The following is a 15,044-nucleotide window of genomic DNA, read 5'->3' as shown; positions in this document are numbered from 1 at the left end:
CATCCTGTAAGTTAAGCAATACATCTAGATGTAGTATCACAGGAAACATCACTTCACCATCTATACTCACATATTAAATGGTTTTCTCAAAGTTCAGTTAACATTCTGTAACTGCACATGGAATGAAATAGTAGATTTGTTAAGTAATATTATTTATGGTCCTTGATGATTTGGGGTCAAGTGAGGAATTGTCTTTTGACATAACAAATTCACTTTTTTATTATTATATTTTTAAAGATAATCAGATTATGTTTCATTATACAGTACTGTACTGCCACCGACTTATGATCTGTTTCACAGCTATATTGATCTAGATCATTATTGGTGTATATATTATCCAATATGCGCCATTACAACACTTTTTTTTACAGAACATAATGCAGAATGTTTTTAGTAATTTGTTGTTTTTATAGGCAGCATTTTATGTATATTTGATGCTTGATCTGATTTTTTTTTTTTTTTTTACTCCCTTATATCAGTATCAGTATTGGCCTCCAATGACCAGTATCAGTCTGAATTTTGAAGGCCATTTCTGATCCTTTCTTTTTTAAAACACTAAATAAAGTAAAATTGTCTGTTTTTAGCCAAAAGGAAAAAATCTAATAGAAAGAAGATACTGTATTTCTCAACCAGAATTATATCTTGGGATTCTGAAGACAGTTTTGAAACTATGATTTAAAACCTTTATGAGTTAATAAAATTTATGAGGTAAATCATGTAAGTTCACAGACTTTGTTTGGTGGCTAGTCTAAAGTATCTTCATGGGATGAGTTACACTGTGAGAAATAAAAATAATACTGTAAGTTACAATAATATCTCTCTAGTCAAATATGTAATTGCTGTTTTTTTTAGGTGGCTACAGGTTTGCTCTATGGCTTGACTGTGGATGGAAGCATATTAATTAAACGCGGATTTAAGCTAACAGCTAGCTAATTTAGCTACCTGCAGTAAAAATAACTCAAAACTCCATTAATTTAGCTCTCACCTCTCCTACTGGAACCTCTTCGTCTGCCGTACTGAACCGGCGATGACATTTGTTTACAGTATATACTGCAAAGTAATTAAAGAAACAAACACCACTGCCAAAATGAAGCCGTTGATAAGGGAAACTTTTCCTCTCCGGGTTACATTCAGCTGTGTCAGGGTGCATTTGTTGCGCTGTATCCAGGCAACGGTCGAACCAATCGGAAGCCTTCCCGCTAATCGACGACAGGTGGCGCTGCCGCGTGTTCCTCAAAGTTACTCCTGTTTGAAAGCACAAAACAAAACACACCTCAGTCTCAGTCTCAATATGTTTTTAGATGAAGTATGGACTTTCTTCTATATCCAGTCGTGGCCGACAATGTTTGGCACCTTTGCAGTTTTTAGAAAAATACTGAACTGAATAACATTTCCTCCGGAAAAATGCTAAAATATGAAAAAATAAGTAGCGTATTTCTTTGGTTTGCCCAATATGGAACCCTGGAGAAGCCTTTCTCCACCAAAGGGACGAAAAAAAAGATACTGTAAGTAATTATAATGGGAATTTTTCTGAAAAATAAAGAGTTAGTAATTAGTTCTAATTTTCTGAGATACTAACAATATTTTGAGATACTAATTTATTGTTTTGAGATACTGATGCAATATTTTTAGATACTAACTTATAATTTTGAGATAATAACTTTCAAGAAATTGCTCATTATAATATATAACTTATGGGATTCTGTGGGTCATGGGAAAAAAAAACAATGTTCCTACAAATACAAATACTTTTTTAATCCTACGAGGTATTCAATGAGCTTTTTATTTATTTGCACGAAAAAAAAAGCAAAAAAAAAAAAAAAAGCAGCAGAAATGTAATCCTGAAAATGAAACAAGCAAGCAACCACAGGCTCAAAAAGCCCCAGCACAGGGCCTCAAGTGCTCCACTCATTCTGTGTCAAATTAAATTTGTGCTAATTTCATCATGTATCTAGTAATATCCCCCACTGTATTAACTGACAGAATAGATCCAGCCTTGTTACTTGATTTGAGATCACATCTTAACATGAGTAAAAGTGTTTCCAAAAAAATGTAGTTTTACCTTTATTATTTAAATTTTGTGCTTTGTTGTTGTTGTTATTGTGCATAGAGTGGGAGGAAATTGGAGAGAACACAGCCCTGGAGCGAGTTGATCCACATTCATGTGTCCACACTGCTCACTCCGTATGTAAACAAAGTGACATGACAAAATATTCTGGTTTATATCAGAAAGTGAGATCTCCTATGGTTCAAACATCTTGACACGTACTGTACATGGTGCACTCAGATGAATTCTGCATACAAACAAATCACATGGGCTTTAATCCCTTGTGTTAAAAGCAGATATAATGGCACAACTGGGACAGACATGTCTTATTACTGAGCTGGCATTAAGATAAGGAGGGAGCAGTCATGTGCAGCCTAATGAGTCAGGTGATGAACAGTGTCTGTTTCATTAAAGCTGAAAAAATGGACTTGCCTGACCTGATCCACTGCGATCTGAAACAAGACGTGAAAAAGTTTGATATTCCTTCAGGTATTAAAATTATTAAAGCAAAACCACCCATTTGTATTTTATTTCAGGGGCTTCATATGAACCTACACTGTAACAAATTTCTGCAATTTTCCCAGCATTATTATTGTAAAATGAAGAAATCTTCAATGTTTAATATGTATACAGCATTTTTTGTAGTTCTTATGTATGATTACTGTAAAATGAAGACATGCTTACTGTATAATATGTATAAAATACATTGCTGCATACTTATAATTGGTTGGAAAATTTTACAGTAAATATATTATTACTGTAAATCTCAATACAGTCAATTTTTGCAGTATTATTTTTCCAGCAGACACGTAATAATCTGGCTTTGCTGTTAGCACAGGTCAGTTGTGGTGAGTTTCTATGGTTACAGTGACACTCTCACTTTGAAACTTTCTGTGGGTTGGTGTGCGCTTCTCTCACTCTTTCTGTCCGGATCTCCAGATTGAGACATTCCTGAAAAAAAAAATATGTTAACGGTGTGAGCTCCTGTCTCACTCTGTCTCCTGATCTCTGGCTCAGTGTGTTCACAGAAGTGCTATAAAAATATAGATCTGTAAAACAACAATAAAAAAAAATAATAAAAAAAATCTAAATAGTAAGTTTGATCTTGTAAATATTTAAATAGTTTGAACTAACAGTTAATTTCTCCAAAAGCTGGATGATTAACACACAAATAAAAGTTCCACTGCATGTTTACAATGGCATCAATGCCAATGTCAATGTATATTCGCCAAAGCATTTCATTTGAAACATTTTTGGGAAAATGTTCTATTAAAGCCCACTTGAGCTACACCTGTAATGGGACTGTTCACCCCATAATTAGAAGATATTAGCCACAGCACAGATAATATACTGGAACCAAATGGCACTCAGCTTGTGGCGCTCAAAGCACCAAAAAAGTACCTTTGAAATATTGTGTTTTTTCTAACTCTTGTGTCATGCTGACTCACACTGATTTGGGTCACCTCTGTACATAAATAACGACTACACAAAGAGAAATTAAAATTCAGTTTAATTAGTCAAGAAAAAACAGCTTGAGATTAAAAACTCAGAATATGCATGCATATTGCACTCCATATTTACACCTGCGATTGCCAAACTGCTGACCATGCTTTATATATATACTGTATCTTATATGTAATATAGTGTATTCATTTCACTCTGTTCATACTGTATATATTTTTGCATATTCATATATACTCTGTTGTTTATGTATCTCTCTATGCACTTAACTGCTTTTTGTTGTCTCAGTACTTGTACTCTGTGCAATGACAATAAAGTTGAATGTAATCTATGTCGCTGCTGTATGTACTGTATATACTGTAGGCTAGATTATAACAAAACATATCAAAGACAAAGATCTTGAAAGGTTTTTGCAAAAATCAGAATCAGTTAAGTTTCCTAACAAGTAACAACAGTAACTAAAAATTACAATATTTCATAAGTAGAATGTACGTCAAAAGAGAAAACCTACATGTACTTAGACTTGTTATTTTCCATCATTGCTTACATATTAATGCATCAGTTACGGAAGCTGATTTTGACCATTATGATGAAAAAATATCCTGTAACACCTTCTCAAAACAATGACTTATCAGCTAAGTAATTATAATGTATATTATTTCATAATGACTTACAAGATTGTTTGGCATTATTATTATTATTATTATTATTATTATTATTATTATTATTACAGTTGATGTTATAAGAATAATAATGTAAATTGTAAATAAATAATACATTAAATGTATGATGATGTGTCATTTGTTGGGGTCTATACCAAAAACATGTTCTCTTATCATGGAGCTATTTTTTTTTAAACCACTTTTTTTTTCTTTATGAAAAAAAAAATGTGATTTAGATGTTGCATTTTGTGATTTTGATTAATTGTGCAGCCTCATTATATTTAAAGTATGTAATTCCCTGCATACAAAGCGTTTTTATTTTCTACATACTGTGTAAATTTCTGCAGATAATACTTTTGTACTTTCACCACCTTTATAATGGTATCAAACTGGTGTGTATTTGTTTTGTGAACTGGTTTCCAGTGCGGATCCTCCTTTACGTTACGTCAGAACAGGAGATGCGGGAGAGGCGGGTTTACTCAAAAAAAGGGGGCCGTCTTAAATCTGAGATAACCATTCAAAACCAGCAGAGGGAACAAAAACTCCCCCGAGTCCATCATCACTTCACGGAGGAGACGTTAGCCATCCAGCACCGGTTGCTCACCAACTCTCAGCCCGGACAGAAACCCCCCCAACATGGCCCCCGTCTCCATCAAGACCGTGTTAATCAGTGAGAGTGTGGACCCCCGCTGCAGGACGATCCTGGAGGAAAATGGCATCCGAGTCACCGAAAAACAGAACATGAAGAAGGATGAATTAATCGCTGAGATTAAGGTAAGGTTGGCGGTCTGTGTTGCATAACTACTTTCACATGCACCGGCTCTCGTTTCCTTTTTTTTTTTTCTTTTTTATTCATACGCAGCCGTTTTCTCAGTCACGATAAAAAAAAAAAGTTTAGTCGCTTTTCAACTGGCATCATCTTAAAAGCTGGTGTCATTGAACGCCTCACTTGCCTCGAGGAAGTGTTTTAAAAGCAGCACCTGCGTTTGAATTAATTCAAAATTAACCTCAGGTGTGTGCGCTTCGATTTTTAAGTCGTGCACTTCACGTGCTCTCGTGAGTCTCAGGTTGAGGTGTGAGAGGAGAAGAATTGATTGTTGAGATAGTACCGCCCCCTCGGGAGGATGATGCAACTCATCCCTCACTTTGCCGGTTCACCATCATCACTTTCTCTCGGAGCCACATGCTGCAGATGAACGCACAGCCCGTATTCCACGTTAACTGGAATAAATACTTGACTTTGTTCCAGTTAGATTTGTCAGATTAGAGACAATGCAGACTGAATTAAAGTGTTTGCATTAACAGGCAGGGTGAGATTTACTCAGTGGAACATTTTCCCTGCGTGACCTTTGCACAGAGAGTTCACGCTCTGCACTAGAGCTGCAATGATTACGTGAATAATCAATTAATCGGCCACTATCTTGATAATCAATTAATCGTTTTGAGTGTTTTTTTTTATAAGAGAAAAATGTCCAGCTTCTTAAATGTGAATATTTTCTTGTTCCTTTACTCTTCTATGACAGTGAAGTGAATATCTTTGTGTTGTAGCCAGAAGACGACATTTGATAATGTCAGAATACTTTTCACTATTTTCTGACATTTTCTAGGCAAATAATTATTAATCAGTTAATCAAGAAAATAACCGACCATTAACTTACTATGAACATAATTGTTAGTTGCAGCCCTGCTCTACATTTTTCAGTTATTAACAATTAGAGCTGCAACTAGCAGTTATTTTATTTTATTATTTAATTAGTCAGCCAGTTATTTTCCCAATCAACTGATATGTTTTTTAGTCTATAAAATGTCAGAAAATCATGAAAAATGTCTGAGATGACGTCCTCAAATGTCTTGTTTTGCCCACAACCCAAAGATATTCACGTAAGTGTCATAAAGGAGTAAAGAAACCAGAAATTCTCACATTTAAGAAGCTGAAATCAGGGAATTTTTGACTTAATTTTTTTTTAATTACTCAAACTGATAATCAGTTATCAAAATGGTGCCATAATAGCTGCCATAAAGTTGCTCTGCTGGGCTACACATCAGTTACATGAATCAGCTTTGTTAACGGGTCATGATCAGCAGTAGTTAAGCTGTTAAATTCACACTGAACTCGCATATCTGCTGTCACACTCGCACGTCTTGGTTGGTCCATTTGCTTTCACACCACAAACTGAGCACCACACAGAGTGAGCCGGGAAGCAGACCAAGAGCCTCCTCTTCAGCCGCTCTCTGTTCAGTTCTTTATTCTGATTAACGACTTTTTCACCAGCTCCTAACAAAAGAAAAGGGGAAAAAAACACGAGTTGACACACAGTTATTTAACTGTGTACACTTGAACTGAATTTAAAGTATATGATGCTCCTATAGAAGACCACCAGATAAAGTTATGATCCAAGTTTTGAGGCCCTTTATCATGTATGTTTATATTGTGCTTTAAAACTTTGCATTGATCACAGTACCAGAGAGTCATTTACACACACTGAATCTATTTCACTTCAGGGTCATGAGGCAGTTTGCAACGTTGCACAGTTGGTAATCGATCCTGGAGTAGATAAACTGACTCAAACACCGTGAAATCAATGGTGTGCTTTCCTCTCCATCCTAGAACTACGACGGTCTTGTGGTGAGATCCGCAACAAAGGTGACAGCCGACGTTATAAATGCTGCTGATAATCTGAAAATCATCGGGAGAGCCGGGACCGGTGTGGACAACGTGGACGTTGATGCCGCCACCAAAAAGGGTGTTATTGTCATGAAGTAAGTCTCCTGTGTGTGCGCGAAGTTTGATTTCTGTGTATAACATGCTGCTCGTTAACCGTAGACTGTTTTCTCTCCAGCACTCCGAGCGGTAACACGATCAGTGCCGCTGAGCTGACATGTGCCCTGCTGATGAGCCTCTCAAGGCAAGATGAGTCATGTCTTTATGAACAATTATCAACACGTTCAGGCTTTTTAATTGTATCGAAGGTGACGTAGAGGTGATATTACTGTGCCATTCTGCTTTCAGGAATGTGCCTCAAGCTGCGATGTCGATGAAACAAGGCAACTGGGATCGCAAAAAGGTGAGCGGAGATTCCAGTTTGCTCCCCGTTGGCTGTTTGAACGACTGTGTTTGCAGACGGCACACAAAGCAATTACCGTTGCATGGTCGGCTCCATTGTGTAGCCAGTCATCTCTAATCAGACGTGACACTTGGATCTTTGCGGTTTTCGGGTTTTGTAGACGGGGCTCATTGTGTTTTTTTTTTCTTCTGATTTTACAGTTCATGGGTGCAGAGCTGTATGGCAAGGTCCTCGGAATAGTTGGACTTGGAAGAATAGGAAAGGAAGTCGCCACAAGAATGCAGTCGTTTGGCATGAGGGTGAGTAACGAGATTATACAACCCAAATTCCCAAAAAGTTGGGATGTTATATAAAACAGAAAATCATTTCATAAGTAACTAGCCTCAGTTGAATACATTACAAAGTCAGTATTTTAATGCACAAACTAATTGACTGTATTGTTTTCTGTAAATATACAGTCATTCTGAATTTCGTGCCTACAACACGCTTCAACAATGTTTGGACAGGTGCATGTTTATCACTGTGATACTTCGCCTTTCTTTTAAACAACACTCAGTGAGTTTTCAGTACCTGAGGACACTAACTGAGAAGTCTGCAGCGTTTCTAGATGTTCGGAGTCTTAACTTCATCCACCAACAACCATTTTCCAAAGTGTTCCTGAGCCCATGTCGTGTCCTTCATACAATCATGTTGATTTCTAATGCAGTGCCACCTGAGGGGTCAAAGGTCATGGGCATTCCATGTTGGTTCAGTCTTGCCCCTTACGTGCATAGATTTTTTTCTAGATTCACTTATATTTAAATGATATTATGGATTCTAGGTGGTGAAACCTATAAATTCCTCACAGTTATGTGTTGAGAAAAAGTTATGAACGTCAACCCATCCATGTCCACGTGAACGACTCAGACTTTTGAGGATGTGCCCTTTCATACCCTTCATACCACACACAACTTTCCCAGTCTTTTGTCGCTCCGGTCCCAACTTTTTTGGAACATCGTGCAGCGGTCAAATTCAGATAAACAATAAATGAACATTAGATATCTTGTTTCTGTACTGTATTTGATTTAATGTAAGGATTTGCAAATCATTGCTTTCTGTTTTTATTTAGGTTTTACACAACATCCATACTTTTTTGGAATTTGGGTTGTAAATGACAAGACTGTGCTCACATTTCTCAGTGGTTTAATTGCACCTCAATACTTAGATGGAACAAACATGTAAAGGTGCGTTTGTTTTTTTCCTTCTCTCGCTCTTCTTAGACAATCGGCTACGATCCAATCACTCCTCCTGAGGTGTCGGCTACCTGGGGGGTGCAGCAGATGTCTCTGGAGCAGCTTTGGCCCCAGTGTGATTATATTACTGTCCACACTCCTCTAATGCCCTCTACTGTTGGTGAGTTCTACTGAGGTTCTCCTGATTATCTCTTATGAAAAATGACCTCCTGTGGGCGGCGGCTTCTACCGCAGGAGATTGTTGTTTGCATGATCCTGTTTGAATCTATCTACAATTTAAAAAAAAAAAAACTTAATATCTAGAGAATTAATTCTTCTTGCAAATGAAAGCCGAGGTTTCTGTCCCATTTTATGATTGTGATGATGTCATCATCATTACAAATCATGGTGACAGCACAAGGTGGCGCCAGGCGAGGAGCAGAGAGGCTGGTCGATAGCTCATGTCAGAGGGAGAATGAGAGAAACAGGATTGAGTCCATAGTTTTGAGCTCAGGTGGTACATATTTTAAGGATATGAAGCATTTTAAATCACCTTATGACATCACAATGAGCAAAAATACCAATATAGGCACTGAGAAAATATCTCTGTTGCAGATTAAATTATTAAAGTGTCTTTGCATTCAAAAATGAGCATATCTCAAAAGCCAAAAAATATATTATAATAATATATATATTCCAATAAATTTTGGAGTGTTAAGAAAGATTTTGTTCATGTTTCTATGTTAAGAAATCTTTGGGATCAATATTTTTGTGTTTGTTCAGTAAAATTTGATGAAAAAATGTCAATTTCATTTATTATTTATTGACTTAAATACAATTTTAGCTTAGGTTGCAAGGATTTTAGAGATATGAAGCATTTGAATACACTACAAGAAATCACATCACAGTAAGCAAAAATAATAATTTAGGCACTGACAGACTGTTTCTGTTGCATTGTTCAGTTATATAGCAATCATAACTTGTGCTTATAAACTTTTTTTTTTTTTTGCCCAAGGTTTGCTTAATGATGAAACATTTGCTAAATGCAAGAAAGGAGTGAAGGTTGTGAACTGTGCACGAGGGGGCATCATCGATGAGGCTGCTCTCCTCAGGGCGCTGGAGTCCGGACAGTGTGGAGGAGCCGGACTGGATGTCTTTGTTGAGGCAAGACCATTGGAGCATGTCCTCACACAAATTATCCGTCTATTTGAGTGTTTTTTTTTTTTGTGTGTGTGTCTTTGGTCACTCATTAATATTAATATTGATAAAAGAGCTGTGGTGATCTACATCTTACTTTGTGTTGCTGTTTGGTCGCAGGAGCCTCCTAAGAACCGTTCGCTGGTCGACCATCCGAATGTCATCAGCTGTCCTCACCTGGGAGCCAGTACAAAGGAGGCTCAGGCTCGATGTGGGGAGGACATCGCTCTGCAGATTGTGGACATGGTGAAGGGCAGCAAGCTGGTTGGAGCTGTAAGTTCTACTTGGTGTTCTCATGCCTTTTTAAACAAATTACGACCCAGTCTTTGACAAGGGGCACCCCAGTTATATAGGACTGCACTTCCATCAAGTTCTCTTGAAGCACAAGTTGGAGAGAGCGTTAACTTTTTCACAGCCTGAGCTGTCCTCCCTGTGGCAAATAAATGTGTTTTCATGTGTGAAAATGTCACGAATGTTGCATAAATTCTAACTCCAAGGTTTGTAACCTGAAGATGCAATAGGTAATGAATGTGACATGCTTCATTTAACTTCGCTTTACATTAAAGTCTGTGTAAAGGAATAATAAATGTGTTTAGACCACAGAAAAATGTGTTATTTACCAAATTTGAATGATTACGAAAATTCACACCAAGTAAATATGACCCCTAACCCTTTATTATCTCTTTGTGATATTTTGACATAAAATGATTGCATGATAATGGAAAAGCTTTTTTCCTGCAATTTAATTTAATGATTTTAAGTTCAAATGGATTGTTAGACTTTACTGTTTGCCTCAGGGGGGCTTTACAGTCTGTACAGTGTGTGACTAATGTCCTAATGCCATGTTTTCCAGAGGTGGGTATGTTATCTTTTTATCCATTTAGACACCTTTAAAATATCATCTGTTGTAGTTGTAGTGACTAGAATGAAAAGTTATGAAGTTGGAAAAATGTTCTCACAAGTTCCATCATCATTTTTTTGAGCATTTGTTAAGTTTGAAAGTTTATTCTTGCCCCTGAAAACAGAAGCTGGCAAAAAGAACATCAGTTACATCACATGATCATCCTAGATTGTGTGATGGTTGACTACTAAATAAACTAAAATGGCCAACTGCTTTTTCCAAAATCATGAATAAACTTTCAGTGAAAACATGTACACACTTGGTTGATTGTTATAAAAATGACCCACAAAGACACTTGCACAAAGTCATTATATGATCAAACTGGTAGCATTGTAAGTCAACAAAACAAACTGGTCATAAAAATGGTGATAATCAATATGGAGGCTGACACTGAAGAAATTCAGAGTCGAGAAATGGCGCCCATCATGGCTCTAATGTGAGTCTCAAAGTGCTTAATTGTGCTTAAATCTGGGATAAAACGTCTCAGTCTTTTGTTACACTAACATTAAAAAGATGAAGAAGTGGCCACGCCAATCAGTTGGCAGAGTGTGCCAAGGCTGTGAGTCGTCTGCAGCGGCCATTAGTTCGACTCCCGCCTGTGGTCGCTTGCTGCGTGTCTCCGCCCACTCCTTCTCCCTCTTTCTTGTCTTCACTTCAGCTTTTATAGATTAAATGCATAAAAGCCCCCCAAAATACTTGAAGAAAACAGATAAGGACATATCAATAGCACTGTCTTTTCTTTTCTTTTTTTTTTGTAGGTGAATGCACAGGTTTTGGCGAGCACGTTCTCACAGGAGTCTCACCAACTGATCAAACTCGGAGAAGCTGTTGGAGCGGTGCTGCAGTCGTGCACTAATTCTCAGAAACCATTCAGTCATGTCCAAATCACTACTGAAGGTAAAACTACTGGTTTAACCAGTTTGTGTAAGTGTGGGGGGGTTAGTTGGTTTATCATAGGAACATAATGTTGTAATGGTGGGTTTAAGCTCCCTCCTGTGGTATGATTATGAAACTGCCACTGTGTTTGGTAGAGCCCAGGCAGTTGTACGTATTGTATTGAGTTATAAAGTTAAACTTCCTGCTGTTAACAGTATTCATAAAATCAACTGTGTTGCTTTGAAATTTTTCACTTCTTATGTTCTGTCGTCCTCAAACCAGGGGACTGCATGAAGTCCTCCACTGGTTACATGACTTCATCAGTCCTGGTCGGACTGCTGAATCACGGATCTGGCTGTTGCCCGAACCTCATCAACGTGCTGAGCCTCGCTAAGGAGTCTGGAATCACGGTACAACATCAGCTTGTTCTTGCCAACGTCACGTGACAATAACGAGCGTGTCTTTCAGAAAATAATCTTTTCGTTCATGTGAACTGACTCCTCAGGTAAACCAGACCCACTGTGCGTCTAACGGGGCTGCCGGCGGCGCCTGCAAGGTGGAGATCGGGGCCGGTGGCTGCACTTACAAAGCTAGCGGTTCAGTTCAAGGTGGCATGCCGGTCCTACTTGAGCTGAGTGACAGTGTCTTCAGACAGCCGGTCTCTCTCACTGGAAATCTGCTGTTCTTCAAGGCCTCTGCAAACCCTCAGCTGTTATCCTCAGTGGCTGGTAAGAAACTTTGAAATTATGCAGTTAGTCACTAATGTTCAGAGAGAAATCCATCCTATAACCCTAAAGTTGTTAGAATAAGGCTATGCAGTACAGCTTCATAAATTACATCTTGCATTCAAGCATTTCACTCTAAAGTGTGAAATATTAATAAAGTTTTCATGATTGTGTTATGCATACAACTGTGTCCAGTCTGCATGGACTCACAGGGCATCACAAAGAAATTTAAGCCAGATCCAAAATGCCACACATTCATTTTCTACTGGAAAAAGTGTAATTTGTTTATTTAGTCTCCGTTTAATCCCCATTAGCTGATGTTATGGCAATCAGGCTAGTTTTCCTGGGGTCCACACCTAACATAAGATGCATAACATGTTACATAAATTAACATTAATGACATTAATTTACATAAAATTACAACAATATACATCAACAGATTGAAGCCAGTCAACACTATACATATATTTAGGTAAAATACTATTAAAAATCAGTATGTAAATGATAACAGTTCTTAAAGTGAACAAGAATTATGCAACTAAGTGAAGCAAAACGCAGTTATGAACAAGTGTAATGTGTAATCATATGTGTGCTCTAAAAATAAAGAAAAGCATTTTTGGATCATTTTTACAATCAGAATTTAAGATTTTCTGGCTTGGAACAAATTTTTTGAATCTCTGTATAATCTTCTGAACAATACTGGAGAAATCCGGATAAATACTTCTACTACTTTAATAATACCTATTTCAATTATTTTCCAGTCTTTTTTTGTTTGTTTGTTTTTTTTACAAAGCCAGTAAACTTAAATGCATCAAAATTCAACCGTTCCCATTTCTGATAATTCTTTCACTAAAATGTTTGTTGAGCACGTTATAAAGAAAATTGATACTGTAGAGAAAACCTGTTCTCAACTGTGCATCTAAAATCTTTGGCTTTTAGTTAACTGAGCTGTAATAAGCTCTATAGACTCATACTTTTGTTTAATGCATATATGTCCTTAATTTGGTCTTTGACAACAAATAAGTGTTTTCAAGTAGCACAGAGGGCAGCACGTTCTTCCTGTGTAGGTATGTGTAAAGTAGGAACAGGCAGCTCATTACAAGGAATCTAGAACACAAGCGTGTCCAACACATTTTTCACTCGCAGGTCTCACGCAGCAGATACGCTCTCATAATCTATGCAGCTGTCTGCAGCAGCTCCACACAGCCTCGGCCTCAGCTGCGTCTCACAGGAGTGCATAGTGTGTGCTCCATATACTGAGGCTGTCAGTCCTCTGCAGCGGCCCTGGTTTGATTCCAGCCTGTCATCCCCTCTCTCTCCTACCTTTCCTGCCTACTCTCCAGCTGTACTGGATAATAAACGCAAAAAAAACCCCTCCAAAAAATACATAGAAAGGTTCTCTTGCTCTTGTTTACTGTTCATTTTTTTCTGAAATGAGGTCCAGTGGGAGACAACAGAAGGGGACGGACTTAGCTTCTCTAAAAGGGGAAATTTAAGTGATCATCAGGGTACAAGTGGTTAAAGATGAAAGTCATTTTGCAATTACTGTTTGAATCCTACAAACTTTTATCACATAAGAAAAAATAATGTTTTGCTTTTAAGTGTTAAAAGTTGTGCAGCAAAACATAAAGGAATATACTGTATATGCATACACTGTTTCAATGCTTCCAGAAACAGTATATGCTTAAAACTTTACTGATTTGCCGCCGTCTGTTGCCTGTACAGGAACTTAACTTCTTTCTACTATCATAGTAAATTTACACGTGTCTGCCTGTGTAGTTAGCAACAAAGATTGAAGAGGTAAGAAACACAAGTTCAGCAGAATAACTTTAAAAAAAAATAGTTTGAGTTGTGAACACATAGCTAGTCAGAGGCAGAACCAACAGAGACAGCAGGCTTTACTGTTTGAATCATCCAACACCACAGCATGCATCTCTGTTACCAAGACAAAAGCAGTCCACCACATTTGCTTTCACTGTTTTTTGTCTTTCCATCTGATGAAAGGTGGTATTGAGTTATGTCTTTCTTTAAAATCACACCTCTTCTCTTTTCCGATTGTTCTTTGTGCAGGGCTGCTGGCCACAGAGGGAGTGGAGATCGAGTCCTTCAGCGCTCCCGCAGACCGCAGTGGAGATCTGTGGTATTGTGTGGGGGTGTCCTCTCTCCTGCGAGACCTCGGTGCCTTGAAGCCTCTGGTAAAGGAGGCAGCACAGCTCACCATTTAAATGACAGCAGCCTGCAGTGCTTAACTGGAAACCTGAAAGTTCTCAGAGAGTGTCTTAACATAAGTCTAAATCTTTGGTCTTTAACATTTACAACTAACAACTTGTTTAGAAGTTGAACACTCGCAGTTCACAACTTGTATTTTTGATAAACATTCCAGTGTTTAGAAGCTTTACATGCACTTTGTCAAAGTAAAACTGAATGAAATGTTCCAGTTTGTGTGCTGTTCAGTTTGTTGTTTGACCTTTTTAAAGACAGAGATGTAAAATAAACTACACTTACTAAAACACTAAGAACAACTTTAAGGTGCAGGTAGTTGACTGTTTTTATTCAGCGAACTTTCACTTCTTACATTTTAAGCACATCTAAAGTCAGATTATTATTTCAACTCTGCGGCTATTTTTTTACGTAGTGATTCAAAGTGTCTGATCACATTACATTGTACAGGGGAACATAATATCTGATATTCATATCTAACTGACAGCTGGTTACTGTGAAGATTTTCCATGCAAAACAAGCTCATAAAATATGCATCTCCAGTAAAACTACCCACCAGTGTGAACTACATAGTAGGAGCACATGCAACACAGACTGTCAACATCAATAATTTGTATAATACTGTTTAGGTTTATTTGTTTCACACAGAAAAAATACAAAAGAGAAATGTGTGAGGTAT

The 15,044-nt window shown here is 37.6% G+C and overlaps 1 protein-coding gene across 1 annotated transcript; it reads left to right on the top strand.

Moving 5' to 3' along the window:
- Nucleotides 1-4,704: 4,704 nt before the first annotated feature.
- Nucleotides 4,705-14,429, top strand: phgdh (phosphoglycerate dehydrogenase). The gene is made up of 12 exons (XM_084725176.1): nucleotides 4,705-4,944; nucleotides 6,779-6,930; nucleotides 7,011-7,076; nucleotides 7,181-7,235; nucleotides 7,436-7,534; nucleotides 8,495-8,627; nucleotides 9,462-9,610; nucleotides 9,764-9,916; nucleotides 11,303-11,441; nucleotides 11,703-11,830; nucleotides 11,926-12,148; nucleotides 14,216-14,429. Exons 1-12 carry the CDS (start codon nucleotides 4,807-4,809, stop codon nucleotides 14,368-14,370), a joined length of 1,590 nt encoding a protein of 529 aa, XP_084581302.1. The 5' UTR covers nucleotides 4,705-4,806; the 3' UTR covers nucleotides 14,371-14,429.
- Nucleotides 14,430-15,044: the final 615 nt, after the last annotated feature.

Source organism: Lutjanus erythropterus, chromosome 8 (genome assembly GCF_056507025.1).
Source record: "Lutjanus erythropterus isolate fLutEry1 chromosome 8, fLutEry1.hap2, whole genome shotgun sequence".
In the NCBI taxonomy this organism is placed as follows: domain Eukaryota; kingdom Metazoa; phylum Chordata; class Actinopteri; order Lutjaniformes; family Lutjanidae; genus Lutjanus; species Lutjanus erythropterus.
This window is presented reverse-complemented; position numbering and strand designations above follow the sequence as displayed.

What these genes read in the sequence shown, in the direction of transcription:
- phgdh (XM_084725176.1), top strand. Translation starts at nt 4,807, where the DNA reads ATGGCCCCCGTCTCCATCAAGACCGTGTTAATCAGTGAGAGTGTGGAC. An exon ending in GCAACTGGGATCGCAAAAAG is followed by an intron (nt 7,236 to 7,435) that starts GTGAGCGGAGAT and finishes CTGATTTTACAG; the next exon opens with TTCATGGGTGCAGAGCTGTA. An exon ending in GCAGCAAGCTGGTTGGAGCT is followed by an intron (nt 9,917 to 11,302) that starts GTAAGTTCTACT and finishes TTTTTTTTGTAG; the next exon opens with GTGAATGCACAGGTTTTGGC.